The 20,557-nt window shown below is 40.8% G+C and overlaps 1 protein-coding gene across 2 annotated transcripts in view; it reads right to left on the bottom strand.

The window, feature by feature from the left end:
* LOC126345439 (centrosomal protein of 131 kDa) overlaps positions 1-19,380 on the bottom strand; it is a 122,571-nt gene extending 103,191 nt beyond the window's left edge. The window contains exons 1-3 of one of the 2 annotated variants that reach the window (XM_050002103.1): positions 19,286-19,380; positions 10,543-11,244; positions 10,311-10,440 (exon numbers count right to left, since the gene is read on the bottom strand). In XM_050002103.1, the coding sequence (XP_049858060.1) occupies positions 10,311-10,440; positions 10,543-11,103 (691 nt within the window). In that variant the 5' untranslated portion in view covers positions 11,104-11,244; positions 19,286-19,380. Of the gene's footprint in view, positions 1-10,310; positions 11,245-19,285 lie in introns of both variants that reach the window. The other variant, XM_050002102.1, reaches the window with a different exon arrangement.
* Between the last annotated feature and the right edge of the window lie 1,177 nt (positions 19,381-20,557).

The raw sequence follows: 20,557 nt of genomic DNA on the forward strand, positions 1-20,557 counted from the left end.
CTTGTTTGGTTTTGATTTATTTCAGTTGTTTAACTTGTCTATAGTAAATCAGGTCCTATCAGTGAACCAGACTGTGCCTTCAGACAGTGTTTCTCATCTATGTGAAGTATTTGCAGACATTTCTGCACCAGGCCTCAGTTGCACTAAGAACTATGAAGCACATTTGGAACTGAAAGTAAATGCGCAACCGAAATTTTTCAGTTAGTAGTTTTGCCAAATCCTTCAGGAAAATTGAGACTTTGTGTGGACATCAGGGCAACAGTGAATCCACAACTAGTGATTGCAACTTTTCCTTTACCCTGCCCGGAAGATCTGTTTGACAAACTGTGCCCGGGCAAATATTTTTCGAAGTTGGTCCTAGCAGTTGCGTACTTGCAAATACCGGTGGATGAAGAATCCCAGCGCGTTTTGGTGGTTAACAAGCATCTTGGTATGTATCAATTCAAATGACTGCCATTCAGGTGTGCATCCACCCCTGCATTGTTTCAGCAATACCTACAAAATGTTTGTGCGTCAGTCCCTACTGCAGCAAACTATCTGGACGATATTGTGATCTCCGAAAAGACGGAAGAAGAACATTTAGCCAATCTCAGAACATTATTTTAGGTTTTGCAACAAAATGGTCTTCGCTTACGGAAGGACAAATGTGTGTTTTTTGCTCGTGACTTGCCATACCTGGACCATGTACTCAATGCCCAAGGCATACATCCCAGTCCCACGCACCTCCATGCCATACAAGACTTGCCTTCACTGCAGAATTTGAAGCAGCTACAGAGTTTGCTGGGAAAAATTAATTATTATCACCGATATGTGACGCATGCCTCTTCCATTTCAGCTCCGCTTCATTGCTTTCGCTGTAAAGGTGTTCCATTCGTCTGGAGGACGGAATGCGAATGTGCCTTTCGCCGGTTGAAATCGGTGTTGCTTTCCAATACTTGCCTTACGTCATTCGATCCCCAGAAGCCCCTTTTGTTGATGGGGGATGCATCGGATTTTGGGATCAGTGCTGTGCTTGCGTACAAAGATGGATCGCATGATCACACTATTGCCTTTGCGTCCAAATTGCTCTTGTCTGCGCAAAGAAATTATTCACAGATCAAGAAAGAAGCACTGGCTCTCGTATTTGGTGTTACAAAGTTTCATGATTTCTTGTATGGTTGTCATTTTACCATAACCACAGACCACAAACCTTTAACATCGCGATTTCATCCGAACAAGCCTGTACCTCCACGTACAGCGCATAAATTCATTAGCTGGTCTATTTTCCTCTCGCAGTACCGCTATGATATCTTGTATCGGTCCACTGCTAAGCACAGAAACACTGATGCATTGTCCCATTTGCCTGTTACTGAGGATAGGGCATTCTATTCCTCCGAACTTGCTTGCATGTTCATTGATTCAGAAACCAATGACATGGTCAAATCGTTTCCGATTGATTTTCGTCGTGTAGCTACAGCCACAGCTGTCGACCCTGTCCTTGCTACTGTTCTGTGTTTTGTTGCTACGCAATGGCCCTTGTCAAAGTCACAGATCGGGGACCCATTGGTTCACCGATTTTTTGCTCAGAAGGAGAGACTTTTTGTTCAATGTAAATGTGGCGTTTTGCTGTTGCATTATGATAATGATCAGTCCAGGATCGTGATACCACATTCGTTACAGTCCTCTGTCTTAAAGTTTCTCCACCAAGGACATTGGGGTATAGTGCGAACAAAACAACTTGCTTGTCAGCACTGTACTTGGTTCAGAATCGATGCCGCGATTACGAATATGTGCTCTTCTTGCATGGTGTGTGCGAAACAACAATCAGCACCGCCGCGGAAATTCTTTGCATGGCCAAAAGCCACTATCCCTTGGAAACGCTTACACATCAATTTTGCTGGTCCATTCTGGAATGCTCGATGATTGGTTGTGATAGATTCATTCAGTAATTTTCCTTTTGTTGTCTGGGTGTCTTCCACGACCTCATCTGCCACCATCCAAGCGTTATCTGCTACCTTTTGCATTGAAGGTCTTCCACAGACAATTGTTTCCGACAATGGCCCGCAATTCATGTCCGCAGAATTTCAATAATCCTGCAAGGCCAATGGTATTCAACATCTGACGTCCACGCCATTTTTGGCACAGTCCAACGGTGCCGCTGAACGATTGGTCAGGACTTTCAAGTCACTGATGTTGAAGTTGAAAGAGTCGCATTCTCAGGAGAATGCGTTATTGCCCTCATATCACTCTCAGCCCCGAGATGGTCGCTCGCTGGCAGAGTTGCTCCACGATCGCCCTCATCGAACATTGATGTCTTTGCTATATCCGCCGCATCAAGTTCCTGTGTACCGACAGACACCTGCTTTTGCCCCAGGCGACATTGTCTACTACCGCCACTATCGAGGTTCACGGCGTTGGCTCGAAGGGTGCATTCTTCACTGCCTCAGACGCGCTATGTATCTGGTTTTGGGGGCCTCTGGTGATGTGCGCTGGCATCTCAATCAGCTGCGCCTCTGTCATCACACTGGATCTGCCGCTTGCCGTCTGCTTTCAGCAACGGTGCTGTCTGGTCAGCGCCCCGGGGACCCATCTACTGGCTCGCCTCAGCCCCAGGTGTTACCACAGCTGCCTTCCATTTTGCCCCATGGCGATTCGTCATCGCTGCCGCCGCATGTTCTCCCGCTGGCAACGCCCGCAGTGGATGTGTCGCTGCAGCCGCCAGGCGCCCCCCTGCGTCACGCGCCATTGATTGCTGCCCAGGACCAGTTGTCTTGCCCGCTCCGGTCCATATGTTGTCTTCGCCTGTCGGGTACCCCGGCCTGATGGAGGTTGACCCTTCGGCCCCTCCTGCCTCTCTACGGGCACATACACCGCATGTTGGCATGCACCCTGGACTAGGTTTTCAGGCGTTCCCTAGCTCCCCGTGGTCTGAATGGCAGGGTGCGGGTGCCACAGCCTCACCTGTTGTTAGGCTCCCCACCTCGTCACAAATGTCAACATGGGGTCCTCCCCACAGCTGCGGAGGCCTTATACCACAACAATCCACCGATTTGTGGGGGAGGAATGTGGTGTCACCACCAGACACCACACTTGCCAGGTGGTAGCCTTTAAATCGGCCGCGGTCCGCTAGTATACGTCGGACCCATGTGTCGCTACTATCCGTGATTGCAGACCGAACACCACCACACAGCAGATCTAGTCTAGAGAGACTACCTAGCACTCGCCCCAGTTGTACAGCCGACTTTGCTAGCTATGGTTCACTGACTACAGATGCTCTCAATTGCAGAGATGACAGTTTAGCATAGCCTTCAGCTACGTCATTGGCTACAACCTACCAAGGCGCCATATTCAGTTACCATGTATTCTGAACAGATAATATTGTGAATAATGTACCATCAAGAGCCACGTTCATCAATAATGGATTAAAGTTAAGTATCAAACTAGCTACGTTCGCTTTCTGAATTCTAATTCCTTGTCATCTTCCAGACCTCATGTCAGTATAGTTCTTCCCTCCCTATGCCAGCCTGCGTGAACTAAACCGCGTGCATTTTGGCCTCCTCTAGTAACACGGTGTTCACTCTTCTGCCAACCCAACACCCTTCTTTGGACTTTGACTTCTGGCTTGTGTTCTTGGTCTTTATTCAGTGCTCTGTCTTGACAACATTGGCTTTGTCTACAGATTACACTTTTGTATCATGCCCAGGCACTTTAGTGGTGATGTGTTCTTACCCTATCATGTTTATGGCAACATTATCACCTCCAATTCCTGTGTTGTGGACCCCAAGTTTACAGAATTTTGGCAGCAACCTTCATCAATGCTGCAGCAGTACTTTCAAGAGCAATAGTCTTCAGTTTAAGAACAGAGGCACAGAGAGGAGCAGGCAGTGATTCTTCAGCTTGTATCTCAGCAGCAACAAACACATCAGTCGGTGGCAGTGGCTACACCCCCACCACCATCTGCTGCATTCTATACAGTGTGCAGTACTTTACTTTAGTCTTCTAGTAGTCTTTGTTACAATATGATGCAAAAATTTAAATCCTTTTTGGATCCTAGTGAATTGTCTTTCCAAGACCTCTGTATTCTGTTAACCAAATACCAAGATCAACAACTGCACCTTGTCGTGATTAGACTCCAGTTTAATCAGTGTCATAACAACACGGACAATTGTATGCAGGTTGTGTTGCTGACTTGCAGGGTTTCACATGCAAGTGCAATTTCACATGTCAGACTTCAAAGTCTCTTATGCAAAATTATTGGTTTGAAAAGTGCTTGTGCACCTTACCTCTGACAGGTTGGTCACTAAAAAAGATTAGGTAAGTCTGATCCTAGCCTTGGTGAAGTACTTCAGATTGTTTAATCTTTTGAGGTTTTGGGAGCTTGGCAGCTTTTTTGAGCTCAGCAGCTTTTTGAAAATGGCACTTAGGTTTCCCATGTTATTAGTCGCCATTGCAAGTACATGTTAACTAATGATTCTGACTCATCATCTTGTACTTCTGCCCTTAAGTTTCATACAAGTTCACAGACATCCAGATTGCCAAAGTTTTGTGAGAGACTTAAGTATGTTGCTGATTCTGCTCCCTCCTCTGCATCACAAGACCTTATTCGTGATGTTCCAGTGTATAAGAAATTCCCTCCCTCCTTAGTGTTGCAACATATGTCACTCATGTCAGTGAACCTTCAGTTCTGTCCAGAATCTAGTAGCAAACTGCATCATGCCAATGTCTGCATCGTGCAGCAAACTGCTGGGTCTGCAGTTAGCACAATGACCTGGGTGTCAGCTGTCAACAAGTAGCCCACTTCCCACAAGCTCAGCAGCAGCATGATGTCAATGTTGCAATACATAAATACACAGCAAAGTTTCACTTTGATGCTGTTCTACCAGTCCATGGAGTTGCAGCTAGACACCACCATAGCCTTGTCTTTAATTGAAGAGGACACAATCACAGGCTTTGCTCACATCTGTTGTGTTAGTTCTGGCACCATGTCCTATCTTACTGCTGCATATCCATTCCTCTGCTCAGAATACTGTTGCTGGCAGCTAAGTAAAAAAATGTTCAATGCTTATTAATCTTCTTAGTTGTGCACTCACATACTGCTGCTGACATTTTCAGCTTAGGTGCCTTGACCAGTTTTGGATTTGTAATGAAGAACCTAGTTCATTTAGTGTCAGTCAAAGTGCCTTTCTCTGGTCTTTATGTTCTGTGCATGTTGTATATGGAGAATTTCAAACTGAAGTTGGGTGTTCTGGTAACTTTACAGTCCATATTTCTACAAAGCCTTCAGCAGTGCCTAAACTCTGACAAACTCGCCCATTTCTGTTTGTAATTTGTGAGGCTGTTCAGGCAGAACTTGTATGCCTTCAGGACCAAGATCTCCAGTTTCCAGCAGTCAAAGTGTGACACCTATGGCGGTCATTAAAATAGTGAATGGTTCATTACATATTTGTGATGATTTTAAGCCCACAGTTAACTCACAGTCTAACATTGATATGTACCAAGAATTTGAATTTCGTTTTCAGTAACTCCAGAATCATGGTTTGCACTGCGAAATGGAAAAGAGCAGTTTCTTTGTCCTCAGCATGAAACACATGGAGTGTATTCTTAGTTATAAAGGTGTCACATCCACATGCAACCATGTTGAGATGATCATAAAGATGGCAGTGGCAACCAACCTTCAACAGTTGCAGACATTTCTAAGGAAAATAATGTATTACACCAACTCACACCCTCAATCAGTTGTGGAGGAAGGATGTCAAATTTATGTGGTTGGCTGCCTGTTAACAGACTTTCCAGCACCTTCAAGAGGGTCTCAAGGTGGTTCTGTGTCTGATGCATTATACGCATAGTGTGCCATTGCCGTTGGTGATGGATGCATTCAGGAATGGCAGTGAAGGGGTTTTGTAACACAATTTGTAGTGTGGATTAGTACACCCCACTTTCTTCATCTCTAACACATTAAAAGCTGTGCAGTTCAATTATCCCCTGATTGAGAAGGAGTGTTTAGTGATCATTTATGGAGTCAAGTAGTTTCATGCATATTTGCATGGGAACAAATTTCACCTGTTGACTGAGCACAAACCCTCAATATCCTTGTTCAGGTGTTGATCTAAGCTTCTAGTTAAGATGGTGCAGAACCTGCAGTACTGGGCACTGTTTTTGAGTGGGTAACATTATGAAATCCATTTTTATTCTACTGCCCAAAAAATCAATGCAGATGCCCTGTCTGCCTCCTTCTTGGTCATGACACATTATTTAATCACCAGGAAATTGTTTTTTTCCTGGACAGCAGCTGCAAACAACTTTCGACGAATTCCCACCAGCAACGCACAAGGTCAGTTTGACGTCAAGTGGCAACATAGTCCAGAGCAAGTTTTTGTCAGCAGTCCAAAAAGAGTGGCCAGGGCTCCCATCAGGCTGACCCAGCTCTTCAAAATTATTTTGCACTGTGCTACATGCTCAATGCCATGCAGGGCATCTTAATGCTGGCCACAGGGGTCCCTGACTGCCAGGTCATAATTCTGCGTCCACTCCTGTCCTGTATCCTATAGTTCCTTCATGCATCACATTGGGAGATGATGCATTTGAGGCATTACCCAGTCAGCAAGTTTATTGGCCCAGCATCAATGTGAGTTGGTCCTGCCATGCTTTCTCTCTCAATCAAGCTTTACCAGCTCAACACTTCTCGCCATAGCCTCATCCCAATCACCCTTGGAGAGAGTCTACATCAATTACAATGTTCTGTATGGTTGCTGGTGGTGAACATCCTCTCAAACCTTCCATTTGTTACATATATGCTATCCCTCCACCACCCCTGCTACCATCTCTGTGTGTGTGTATGTGTGTGTGTGTGTGTGTGTGTGTGTGTGTGTTTGCAAGTCACGAGCACTAAAAGCAAGGCTGTCTGAGGCCATATGGAATTAATAGAAATGAATATGGTAAAACTGAAGTAAATGTGAGAAAAGAAATAAAGGCAATCGGAGATAAGATAGCATTAGCCCCCAGTCCCATAAATTTGAAGAACGTGGCCCAGAGGAGTAACAGTGATCTGGTGATATAAATAGATTGAAACAACAAGGCAGATCACAATGATATTTTATTAATGATGGTTTTCAACTTCATATAGACGTCACCTTAGAAAATAAGCCCCACTGACTATAGTAAAGATCGTGTTGCCACATGGGCATCCAAGGAGCCACAAGAAGCTCTCAGTTGGTGCTCATTTTCTACAAGAAGTCAAAACTTGTCATTAATAAAATATTATTGCAATCTAGACCTTTTTTAGCCCAGTTCATCCATGATCAACTGCACAGTCATACCAGTTCACATCATGGAAAATAGTATAAAAATTGTTCAGATGTTTTAAAATTGTCAAGGAAAAGTAAGTAAAACTAAAACAGATTCAAAGGATTGTGTGGCTTGCTGATCACTTATAAAAATTGCATGAACCAGCCACTCTGATAACATATTAAAAATGTTGCCCTACATTTTTAAGGAACATATCAGACAAATCACAAAACCTTAAAATGTAAGCAACATTTATTTGATCACCAATTATAACAGAGGGCAAATCTGTTAGTAAATGGGCAGATGGACTATGGTGTGAAAATAAAAACACAGTCTAGGAAAACTTGGAGCACTGTGATCTACGTGCCATAAACACAACACACTGGAGAATCCTCTCCCTGGAGCAAGAAAACATGCTTTATAAGGGTGTGGCCTATGCAAAGATGAATAAGGAGGACCTCATCCTGCATCTGTGACAGGAAGAAGGTACATCATAACCGTGGTGTTCATATCACTGGATGCACCTTATTATCCATCACTTCCAGCCACTCTTCTTCCAATCTTTGCATGGGTCTGCACTGCAACAGTAAGGCAATAGCATGTAGGAGAATGGCACACTGAAGTATTGGGATCATGTTACACATCGTTGGCTGCCACATCTGCTCTTTTGTTCCCATTAATATCCAGCAGAAAGACATATCCTTCCCCAGTCTTTGTAGGTGGAGGACAGGTCCTGGATATTCTGGACAACTTTATCTGGTGGGTACAAGCACTGTTGAAAGTGAAGGGCACTCAGGGAGCCAGAACAGACAAGGAAATTTAGCACTTGCAACAAACCTCATCTGCTCTGGTGCCTGGAAGATCAAGTACAATTCCACATCAAAGACAATAAAGTCTTCAGGCAGGCAGATCTTGAGAACATGATCAGGGAAAAGAACAGAGCAACCAATGGAGTCTCCCTGTTTAGACCCATATGTAAATACAGCTGCAAAATTGTGGTGCTCAGTTACAATATCACAAAACTATTTATTAAAAACTTATGCCTCTCAAATAATGCACTAAAATTACTCTGGCCCTCTGGAGTAACCAAGGTGACAGGCAGCTAAAACCCTGGATTTGACATTTTACTTGCTCCACACCAAGTGATTTCAGCACATACTGCACACGGAATCCAAACAGTCTTGTTGCTCACAGATGAATGGAGAAAAGGTGTTTCAGTGATGGATGAGCAGCAGTATGGTAAGGTGGTGAACTGGGAGTAGCAAGGAAGTTACATGCCTGACGCACCATGAGGAGTTTCTGTCAGACAGTGAGTGGCAGTTGTCCAGCCTCAGAATACAGACTGGGTACGGGGCTGGTCCTGTAAACACCTGTGGTCAGCCTTATCCCATAATCATGGATCTGACTGAAAGTTAGGACCCAGAAGGTGTTGAAAATCTTAAAATGTTTTAAGCCCAGGCCTTGAAAGGCAGACAGTGTGTGTCTGCTCCAGTTTTATAGGGCTTTCACACAATTGCAGCTAGGCTAGGGATGCACAGTGTATCTTCTCATTTGAAGATCGCAGATGCTACCATTTGTGCCCTTGAGAGGATTTTTATCATCAGGGAGCACCTTGCAACCTGGTGTTGTACAATGTGTCTCAATTTATGTCAACTCAGTTCACAGCATCCTATCACCCTAATAGCATCAACCATCTGACCACCTTCCCTTTCCACCCTGTCTACACTGCAAAGGTTGAGCAGATGGTACACACTTCAAGACTCAGATGGGAAATGCCTTGCAGATGTCAGAAACTCGAGATGGCTTGCACAGCTTCCCCCTCCCCTCCAGAAACCATTGCCCAGGACATTTTCAGTCCTAAATGCCAATTTTTGAAGGGGGCTAGATTTATTATCCCTGTCAGTAGGGAGTATCAGTAGTAAATCTGAAGCACTACAGTTAGTATCTGTCCCACACTATCAAAGGCACGATCATACAGTAACATGGGCCAACCATACAGCAGCATGGAGCTAAGCAAACAACCACCGGCCAGTCTGCTGTAGTATATTTATGAGCTCTTTTTATTCTCACCCATTTGCTGTAAGAATAATTGCTGGTTTGTGTTCTTGGTGTTTATTCAGTGCCCTGCACATGACTTTGGGTTTGTCTACAGATTATGCTTTTGAATCAGGCTCAGATACTCTAATATTAAATTTAGGATTAGGAATTCATGAACTGGTTGCACTCAAAGTATTTCTATGAAATGTAAAATAACTGGCACATCAAAAAATTAATGTATCCAATTTTCCTCTTTAGTTGTAAGACATGGCATACAAACAACCCAGATTATAGTTTCCAGCACTATTCCAAATATTCCACATTTGTTATATACAAATCCACTTATATGTGCTGCTAAGTATCCCCATAAATGTTTCAGCTTTAAATATAACACTTTGTTGTTACTGTATATGCAACAAATTTTCATAAATAAGTAGTGAAACAACTGTAAAAATTTGAAAATTCTTAATATTTGCCACTCTAATCACTGAAATATTATCAATAACAATAATTTAGTTTACTGTTATGTTTGATACCTTTCAGTAAATTTGTGTTTGACAATAAAGTTTCACAGAGTCCTGATAATGGGGAAACCACAAAAGTAGCACATGCAAACTGTACTACAACACCAGCAGTACTGCAAATGACAAACAGCTACATTAACAACAGGAATTGCAATTAAGAAAGATAAGGAAATGTACTGATGATGTGAGTCTGAGAAAAGAAGATTTTTTTTAAAATAAAAGCGTATTTACATTTTGGTTGTCCAATGTCATAAGTTATTATTCTTTATCTGAAACTTGTTTAGGACAAATAGAATAATAAATTATGACATAGTGCAGCCAATGTGGAAAAATAGCTTTGTGATTTACACAATTGGGAACTAATTGAATAACTGTCGAGATTCTATCATTTGCATTATGCCGTGGATTATTTTTCACAGCCTTAATGAACTACAACAACAGATAATAACAGAAAAATCCTTAATCACAAAAGAAAACAATGCTTACCAGTAAGATTTGATGCTGATGTTTGAACTGAGATGTCAAACGGTGTGTCTTCCAGATTAGAATTTATATTTTCTGTTTGTTCCACATTGCAAACTCCTGAAGCAGTTTCAGGATTCTTGTGTTTGTTGATCTGAAGGCAAGCAGCATTGTCATATAAAGAGTATTCAGAAGATTGAAATATTACTACAGTTTTTAAATTATTGCTACTATTGCCAACAGCACTGTCACATACTTGAGAAAATTCTTTCTCGTGATCTCTGTTAGGCAGATCTAAAAAGTGACACAAATTTTCAACGTTCTTCATTTGCAGAAGGGTTCCTTCATGGTCATTACAAGTAGGTTCTTCTTGGTGTTCATATATATTAAGCCCTGAGCAGTTCATATTAGTATGTGTTTTTGCATACTGCATTTCTGTGTGTGATTCACAGCAACATACAGGAGAAGCGTCCAAATTATTGTCTTGGTGTCCACTGAAGATCTGCAGATATGAAGAGTGCATGTCCACTTCTTTCATCTTGGATCTGGTTCCATAAGAAGCCTGTTGTATGTTGTTTCCCAGAACATCAGCATTAGAGTCTGAAGAAGAATGCCACTGCACAAGAGGCTCATTTTGTGATAACAGTACAGCATATTCTTGGGTTGATGCCTCCTGGAGGTTGTCATTACAATCCACACATGAAATATGGTCTCCATTTTTTAAATAATGTATATGACATTCTTCATCGCAGAGGACTGATTTTGAAGGATTTGTTTCAGTCTGTAATTTTCTGCTTGTAGGTGGCATTACATGCATAATCCACAGAAAAGAGAGGCATAAAAAGCTTGGTTATCAACTGCCCTTTCACAGTATCTTGGCCTAAACTATAATGTGAGTGTAAACCATATTCCTTGCTTTTTACAACTGTGGAATGTGATGCTTCCAGCAACAGTTTCACTGCAAAATTAAAAAGCAAAAATTGAATTTTGTACTCCACTGCAAACAAGTAAAACACAATTTATGTATGAAAGTGAAGAAAAACTTTATAATAAAATAACTTGGACAGTTAACAGTTCATGCAACAGTGGTTTTATTTGGACGCCGAAATATTTTCATCAGGAATTGTTAAACAAACCAAACTGTCCTGAGTTATTACACTGCAGTCCCATGGGTTCTGTTGAAAATGCCAACTTTTGGCTCATGTCTGGGTAGAACTCTTCAGGTGTCATTGTGGTTATGATGTGTGCCTTACATGCACTACAGATTGATACTATGAGTAACCGATCAAAGCAGCAAACTTCTGTGGAGTGACATGAAGTTTTCTGCTTTTGAAACGCAATTGTGATGCACCTATTGTAAGCCGTTGTAAAATATAATTGAGGCAGTTTAAGGCAACAATGGTACTGACAAAAAATAGCCAACAATATTGTAGGTGCACTTGTATTTTAACAACAGTTAAGTATGCTGCAACAGTAATTCACTTTAGGTAATAGGAAAGTATGGTGTACACCAGTCATGCTTCAAAGACAGATCTCCTCATCGTCCTGAAGTTGTCATGTGCAAATTGCAATAAAACAAAATTTTCGACAGAATCAGTGGGACTGCAGCACAAAACCCAAAAATATTCATACTTTTCATCCATGTCCTATTTACCATTAAAGAAATATTTCATGTCAGCAAAACTATGGAAGTCTGTTACACTCAGTCAAAGTTAAGAGATTGATTTCTGCTAAAAAATTCAAGGATCATCTGAAATTAATGTGAATTTTGCACAGGTGCTTGAAAAGTTGCTGTGGAATTTTCTGTACATAGAATAGATTAATATTTATCAAAAACAGAAACATTAATTAACACTGAACAACAGTATCTATTTTTCAATAACTGAGAAAAGTAAATCCTGGAACAGTGCAGATAGATGTTGAACACATAAGAATATTAAGCAATATGAATTCATGGGAAATCCGGGATAAAATACAATACATATATGATGATTGATCACAATAAATAGTGGAGGTTCTGAGCATTACTTACCTTCAGAAAGTAAAAATCTTAGAACTTCCAAATGCCATAATCACACAGGAAACTATCCTAGCTTTAGAACTATCAGTTCCTCCACAAGGAGGAAAGAAGAATAGGTTCGGCAAGGTTAGAAAGAAGGAGCAAGTCACACAGACCACGCAATAGGAGGGACCCACCAGTTACGAGAATAAGGTGGACAAAGATGAAAGGGGGCAGATATCAGAGAGAGTAAGAGGTCAAAGTCAATACACTGGTAACTGCTGTTCCTGCTTCAGTTCAGTGAGAATGAGGAGGGGGAGAGGGGGGAGGGGGAAGGAACTAAGATGAAAAGTAAAATTAAATAAAGAACATAATTGAGTAAATAAATAAAACTAAATAATAATGATCAAAATAATAATAGTAATGAAAATTAGAGGAGGAATTGTCTATTGGCAGAGGTTAGGTCCAGAGAAGTGGCTTGAGGTGTGGAGGTGTGTTGAAGGACAAGTTACCATCACCAGTGGTCAGGGAAACCACTATCAGCAGTGAGGATTTAAATGGCCCTTATGATGTAGCAGGCTGTCAGAGCCTTCAAGCATGGTGAAGAGCATTCTCGATACCTGGATAATTGGTGTGTCCACGGTGGACTGTTCTTTTATGTCCATTCATATACTCAATTAGTTTGCTAGTTGTCATTCCTATATAAAACAATGTACAGTGACACATAAATTGACACTCTGATTAGGTACAAGTTTTTAATAGTAACACTGAACCTTGTTCATCAAGTTCTAAGCTTCTTGATATCTGATGAGGGCAGTAATTGATATGGCAAAATAAATAAAGAAAAACTTTATTACATGATTTAGACAGTTTTATTCACAAAACTTTCCCAAATTATCATCCTGAACTCTGTCATCCTCCCCACTCCTAACAGTTTCTGCATATGCACTTTCTACTTGCTTCTCAACATTCATAAACTCAATATGACTGGTCACTATAACCAAACTAAAAGAATTTCCATTCTTATAGATCAACACCTTTGACCTATTGTTGATCCACAAAGATACTAATCATTGCCCCCACTAGCTCTCCATAATTCCTTTTCTGTTATTACCTTTGTTCTGCTTGTTAGGGTAGATTCTACCAATATCCCAAATGCCCGGGTCTTGCCAGCCCATTTACCTCCAAAACCAGAACCTTACCAATAACCATAACTAGCTGCTTTCTCATGCACCACTACTTTACTTTGAAGTTATCACCTGCAAGTAAATCTGCAACATAGCATGGGCAATCTATTTACAGCCTATCTTGAAGAATCCTTCTACACATTCAGAATGCTAAATATGTGACCTCAATCACATTGATGATACTATAAAAACCTTTGTTCATATCAAACCTGCATATCATTGTCAATATCTCCATTCCAACAGCTGCCATACATTCCACATGTTCAATGGTAGATGCCATATTTTCAATGACAGTCTTTCTTACATTATAGTGAAGGTCTTACTGAAGTATTTGCAGACCAAATCTACCTTCCCAGCCTTGTCCAAAAACAACTCTCCCATTCAGTGTCGTTACACATGCTAACACTCCTCTCACACCTGTCTGTTTTTTACACAAAAACCCTTGTCTTATGAGTTGTACCTCTGTGGAAGAGCTAGGAGCAAGACCTGCACCATATAACCACACAGCACCTACTATTCAAACTGTCACTGGCATTCCTACACCATCAAAGGCAGTACCATCTGTGAAAGCACTCACATCATGTTCCAACTTCACTGTTATAGCTCAGTGCAAGCAACTCAAGACTTAACAACATAACAGAAAATTCTGTCTACAGTCTGTCCCACTGGATGTTTTGGTGCACTGGCCATGAGATGGCGTTCTGTTTTCAGCCTAGTGCACATCCGCGTTTAGTTCTGGCGGTTCCACCTTCAACCTGTTCCCCCTAGAAATAACCTGAGACATTCTGTCTTAGATCAATGTGCCTGGCTGTGAGCTGACATTCTGTTTCGGTTTGGTGCGCCTGACAGTGATCTAGGTTTATGTTCTCTATATGGTACACCTGGTGCTCTGTCTGTGGTTCATTCCTCATGTCCACATTGTAAGTTCTTCTCCTTGTTGGGACTAAATGCTGAAACTGTTGCATTTTTAATGGCTGCAGTGCAAGATTCCAGGCTTTGTTGAGTTGGTACATAGTGTAACAATTCATGAGGTTTTCCACCATCTTTATGCAAAGTAAAGAAGGTGAACGGCCTCTGAACTTGTGTAGTAAGCAAGAATACATAAGGTGTAGCACACTTTCTTAAGTTTAATATTAGCTTTGATAATGTGTGTTTGCTATTTTAAGTTATCCTGGATCCATAGGCCCAAAAATCTTGTTTCATAAGGAAGGTCAAATTCAGTTTTTGCATACAACATTCCTCACTCATCTGAGAAAAAAATTATAAACTTTTTTACATGGCCAATTATAAATACAATGCACATCACCTAAATTACTGTAAAAAAATGAAATGATCGTATGGAATTGTTGGCCGGGATGTCCCAGATGGGTTTGGCCACCAAGTGCAAGTCTTATTTCAATCAGCACCACATTGGGCCGGTGATGAGGATGAAATGAGAAGGAGGACAACACAACACCCAGTCCCCGAGAGGAGAAAAGCTCCAACCCCACCAGGAATTGAACCCATGCCCAGTGCATGGGAGGCAAGCACGTTATCACCCAGATAAGCAGGTGGGCCTAAATTACTGTGGATTAACACTCTATAACTTCCTTCCTTCCTGTAAGCAACAACAGTGTATTATATAAGTCATAAACCTGATGATATTTCAACATGATGTATTCAGATGGACTATCAATGGAATTTCAAACTTAAGGGGTACAACATGTTGGGATTTCAAGATTTTAAAGGAAAATGCCTAATCTTACACTTACATGAACTTACTCTAGTAACTGTGGCAAGTTATAATGCATGAAGTCCCATGCATAATCCCTGATTAAACTATGTGAAGCCATGAACAGTCAAAGTCTCGAGCCTCCTTCTAAAATTATCTCCTAATATGCTCATAATTTTTTAAGTAAGTAATTTTAGTAAATACATTTTATTGAAGAATAAGAACATCAATAATTAGTAAATTTTGTAAAAAATAAATTACTATACTGTTAATCAATACTATGTGTGATTAAATAAATAAGATAAAATAAAGTATTAATTATGACATAAGCAATGAAAAATTGTGGTTCATTGGCTAACTGAATAAGTGTCAGAATACAAATCCAGTGGTCCAAGATTCAGTACTCAAACAGTTCCCTGTTACCGAACCCTTCATTCACCTCTGGTAATGATTTGTTGATGCAAAAACTGTCAAGTGTCACTGTGGTTGGAGACCACATAAAACTATGGTTCCCAAATAGCTGACTGGTTAAGTCAGTTCTAAGGTTGCAGAAGTGTAAGGTAGTATCAATATAAGAAAATGCCTGGTAGAGCACTATGGTGTTTTTAACTATCATGTGAAGGACAGCTTCAAATAATGTATAATTTTAATATGTTCTGTGTTAAACATTCACTTTCCTTGGTGCTTTCACAAAAAAATCTTTCAAGAATTTTTCAAATCTATTCCCTATTAAATATCATTTTCAGTTTTCAAAACCACAAGTGTGTTCTGTCATTCTTAGATATGTAACTTACAATAAATTCAACTGAGATATGTGCATATGCTGGTGATGTAGGAATTATCAGTAGAAGAAGAGTTTCACTGGAGAGAACAATGTGTTAGCTTAAAAGGACACACACAATCTACAGGCCTTGTTAGCAATGAAATGAAGACTAAAGGCATGACTCTTACATGGAAACAAAATAATAGCTTGGATAAACTATCAGCAAAAGGCCTCAATTTTGAATATAAGCAGAAATTATATGAATGCATGGTGTCTGTTCCTCTGACATGACCGAAAGAACAGTCACCATATGCAGTCTGTAGCTGTGAAACAAACTATGTAAATAGAAGGAGGAGGGGCAGAAAGGAAAGGAAAATGAAGGGAATACATTGTATCAGGACTTTGTGCATCATCAGCAGTGGCGAGTCAAAATATATGGCAGATTGGGATTCGAACCCAGGATCTCCTGCTTACTAGGCAGTTGCATTAGCCACTGTGCCACCCAGACACAGTGTTTATCACAACATCACAAACTACCCTGGCATGCCTCTCAGCCAACCCACATTCTTACCTGACGCTACCTATCCACAGTCCCTGGATATGACCTCCATGATTGATACTTAGAGATTCCTGCACAAAGTCGGACGTAATTGTGCATCCGCACTGAATGTGGTGCATCCATTGCCCATTGTGGCGAATCAGTTATATGAATGCATGGTGTCTATTCTTCTGGACATAATATTTTGAGATCAATGGTTGGAAATGAATACTAAATTTAAAATGATCAATGCATATAAGGCACAGCTTTGTAAACAACTGCCTATCACATCAACATTGTGGCACTACCTTTGAAGCTTCATATTTTCCTTGAGCTCAGAGACTCATTTGTGCAGTGTGTGATATGTACTTTGATGGTTATGTGATTGTAAGTCACACAAAGTTACTCGGTTCTACTTCGTTTTAACTTGTTGACTAATTCTTCAAAATCTTTTGGAGGTTGATCTGACAGTTTCGTTCCTGCATTCCAATCACAAGTAAGTGATGCCTCACCATCCATCCACTTGCTGCACTTCTTTAAAAAAGCAATCCTACAGATTCGCTGCCTCCTGAATTTTGGCCTTCAGCTCAATAAATAAAGCTGAAATAATGTTCCTCTTATTGTTCGTCACTACAATGGGACTTCCACTCTATTCTGGCAAGGACTCTTCCAAGTTCCCAATAATCAGTTGCAGTTTATCTGACAGGTGACTTTTTAACAAGACGAAAATCTCCCTCCTTGTTACATCGACTGTGGCGCAGATGAACGCAAATTAACACAAATGTATGATATTTTATCTTCGTTTTTCTGGTTTCTTATTTATTCATTCAATTATTATTTATAAAAAGATACATAGAAAATGTCCACGTAATTATATTCTAGATATCGAAAATTGGGCTTTATTATAATATACATATGTATACGAAACTGATTTTCACAAAATATTCAAATGACAGCATGATACAGCTGCACTTTCAGACGTGCTCATTACCAAAATTGTGACTAGCAGTTCTATTTTTCAGGTGTTTCACGAAGAAAATAGTATACACTTTATGGAAAATTCACCATACTGGTATGGAGTAAGGTGATGGAATTTATTACTTTTATTACCGTACGTGTCTGTCTTGAATAAACGTTTAATAAAAACAATTATTAATTGACTACAACGATTAAACAGGCATTTGTATTATGTGCAGCCCTCCAGTTTTAACATTCATTTAAATATTTAATGAGCCGAGAACAAAAAACAAAATATTTGACTTGAAAGACCCGCAGCTCTCTCCTCTAGTTTAACCTGACACGTCGCAGTACATCAAGTTTAACGTGGAATACAACAATCAGATGCAATTGTTGGCTTCTTCTGTTGCCTAGATGTTTAATGGGTCTTACGCATGAGCGATAAATCTCTAGCTTTCTGGGGAATAATATTGTCTGCAACCGGCATGGCACTTCCTCCCTTCGACACCGTCACATACAAGCGATTTACCAAGCAGTTTCAAGCAGTATTTCAATCTGAACTGTGTTGTGAATCTCGGCGATGTAAAATGAACGGCTGTGATTAGCAGTCGTGACAGTTGGCCAGTGTATGTCGACTAATACCCGGAAAAAGGAGGCATTAAATTTGTGTTGGCACGCCTTTCGTGGGGACGCCTATGTTACATTTTTTTTTTTATTAACGCCGAGTGTGTTGCTTACATCTATTCAGAACGGCATGTATTTCGTAAATACATCTTAACGTCGGACTAGAGATATTTACAGTACAGTTTTATAACCTCGAACTTTCTATCAAAATTCTATTAGTAGCAGTGCTGCTGGCACTACTTTGATTATACATATATATTAAATGAAATGGCTAGGGACTTAGGCACAGATCTAAAAAAAATATGCTCTAAAGCTTTAAATTTAATTCTCCACCTAATATTTCTTCATTCGGTTTTGGATTTAAAACATCTGACTTCAGTTTTCAAAGTGGTTCGTGTTCCCTGATAAATTCTTACGTGCAGTTCTTACTCCATGGGGCCACATCAAAACGAAACAAAACTTCACAACTACGCTTAATAGGCAGGCGTATCACAGACAGCCACCGGATAATTCGTCTGTGCCGTTGCCTCGGAACAAAAGGATCTTTTGTTTACGAACGTTGAGCGATTATAGAATCATTGTTGGGATTTGCGCATACTCGTGCGATCTGGGAACAGATATTGGACCTGGCGACAGACTGCTGCCATCTTTCGCTCGCGTGTGGGGCTCTTAATAGTCCGAGTATTAATACAGCCCATCTTAGAGCTCAAATTTTCTGAACAGAAGCCTTTTCTTTTTCACCGTACGCCACGATTTTAGAATTCTAACCCATGTGCGCTACTTTTATCAGCGATACGTACTCGTCTGTCATTATCTTGTTGTCAGTGGATAGGTACAATGATTTTTCCCCTAGGGAACTGTCTGTCTGTTTCATTCTGATCACAAAAGGTTTGGGACATCCTGTTAAAATATAAAAGTACCCTCTTGCCTGTAAGTAAATTTGAAATTGAAACATTCATATAAAACAACAACGAGGTTTTTTTCACGATATACACAAACTTACTGTAAGTAAGATGATGAGTTTTACAATCCATGATCAATAAATAATACATAAACAATAGTGACTGATCATCGAATGTTATGTATCAAATACCGACTAATGTGTTTGAATAAAGCTTACTTAACTGTGCTCCCTTTCCATACTGTTCGATTCTTTGTTCGATAGCAAAGCGATTAGACATAGGTATAGAAACAGTGGTAAAATAAGCTGCGTTACCAACCTCAAAGTGAGCTCTGCCGCTTCGCTCCACACGGCGTCTCGCGCTTTTGCTAGCTGTTGGCGGACGGGCGCTTTATCGTTGCCGAGGAAACAAACAACTTGACAAAGGAAGAGCGACCTCAGTTGCAAGTCATGTGCAGCAGCTAATGAAACGACTACAGTATTTTAATGAGTTCCACACTCAAGAGACAGGCAGCAGCAGTCGGTGACTAAGGCTGCGATCACAGTGCCGACATTAGCCGGAGGTGACAGGTCTTTTCAAATCAGTACGCCACTATGTGCGCGGTCACACTATAGCCGAACTTATCTCCCGAAGGTACAGTCTTCGGACGACAATTGATGACATTCAAATCTGTTTGTTTTCTTCGGTCACATCGACCACGGTTCTAGCACACGTAGTATGGAGCGTGAGAAACTGATAAGTTTAGTCCAAGAAGGATTGAGTTTGTAGCATCCTGAGGATTAAAATACCATAATCGGACATAGTTTGGAATCCATGGGCCGAAATGGCAAGTTTATTCGAAACCTCAAATAGGCAAAATCTGAAGAACGGGCACAACCCGTCGGCTTTGACCAATGACGTCATAGGTCATTCATAAATATTAATGGCTTTCAGAATGAGATTTTCATTCTGCAGCGGAGTGTGCCCTGATATGAAACTTCCTGGCAGATTAAAACTGTGTGCCAGACCGAGACTCGTCCTTCGCAGAAGAGCTTCTGTGAAGCTTGGAAGGTAGGAGACTAGGTACTGGCAGAATTGAAGCTCTGAGGACGGGTCGTGAGTCGTGCTTGGGGAGCTTAGGTGGTAGAGCACACGCCCGCAAAAGACAAAGGTCCCTAGTTCGAGTCTCGGTCCGGCACACCGTTTTAATCTGCCAGGAAGTTTCATTAATGGCTTTACTTTCGAGCCATAGATAAAAAATCAGTTGTCTGCTGCGGATAAGCGCCATAACTGTAAATTGGAAAAAAAAACGTGGTTTTAAAAGAAAGTGCTAGACACTGCGTAAGATTTTTTTCGTTTGCACTGATTTAAATAATTGGTTCTTCCCAATGCATTCGTTACTTAATTTCATTCTTAACGAGTTTGAAATAATTTTCATTTTCGTTTGTATGCATGGATTTATCTATTCCCATCAATATGGAGACTTAAAGCAGGCTCTGGGCGTAGACATGATGACAACCATTCGATTTTCGCAAATGCCTGGTCTTGCTGATAACGTTCGATGTCGTGAATGCGGCGAGCATATGCACCTTATAAGTGCGTTGCTTGTCG

Source organism: Schistocerca gregaria, chromosome 1, assembly GCF_023897955.1.
Source record: "Schistocerca gregaria isolate iqSchGreg1 chromosome 1, iqSchGreg1.2, whole genome shotgun sequence".
Taxonomy (NCBI): domain Eukaryota; kingdom Metazoa; phylum Arthropoda; class Insecta; order Orthoptera; family Acrididae; genus Schistocerca; species Schistocerca gregaria.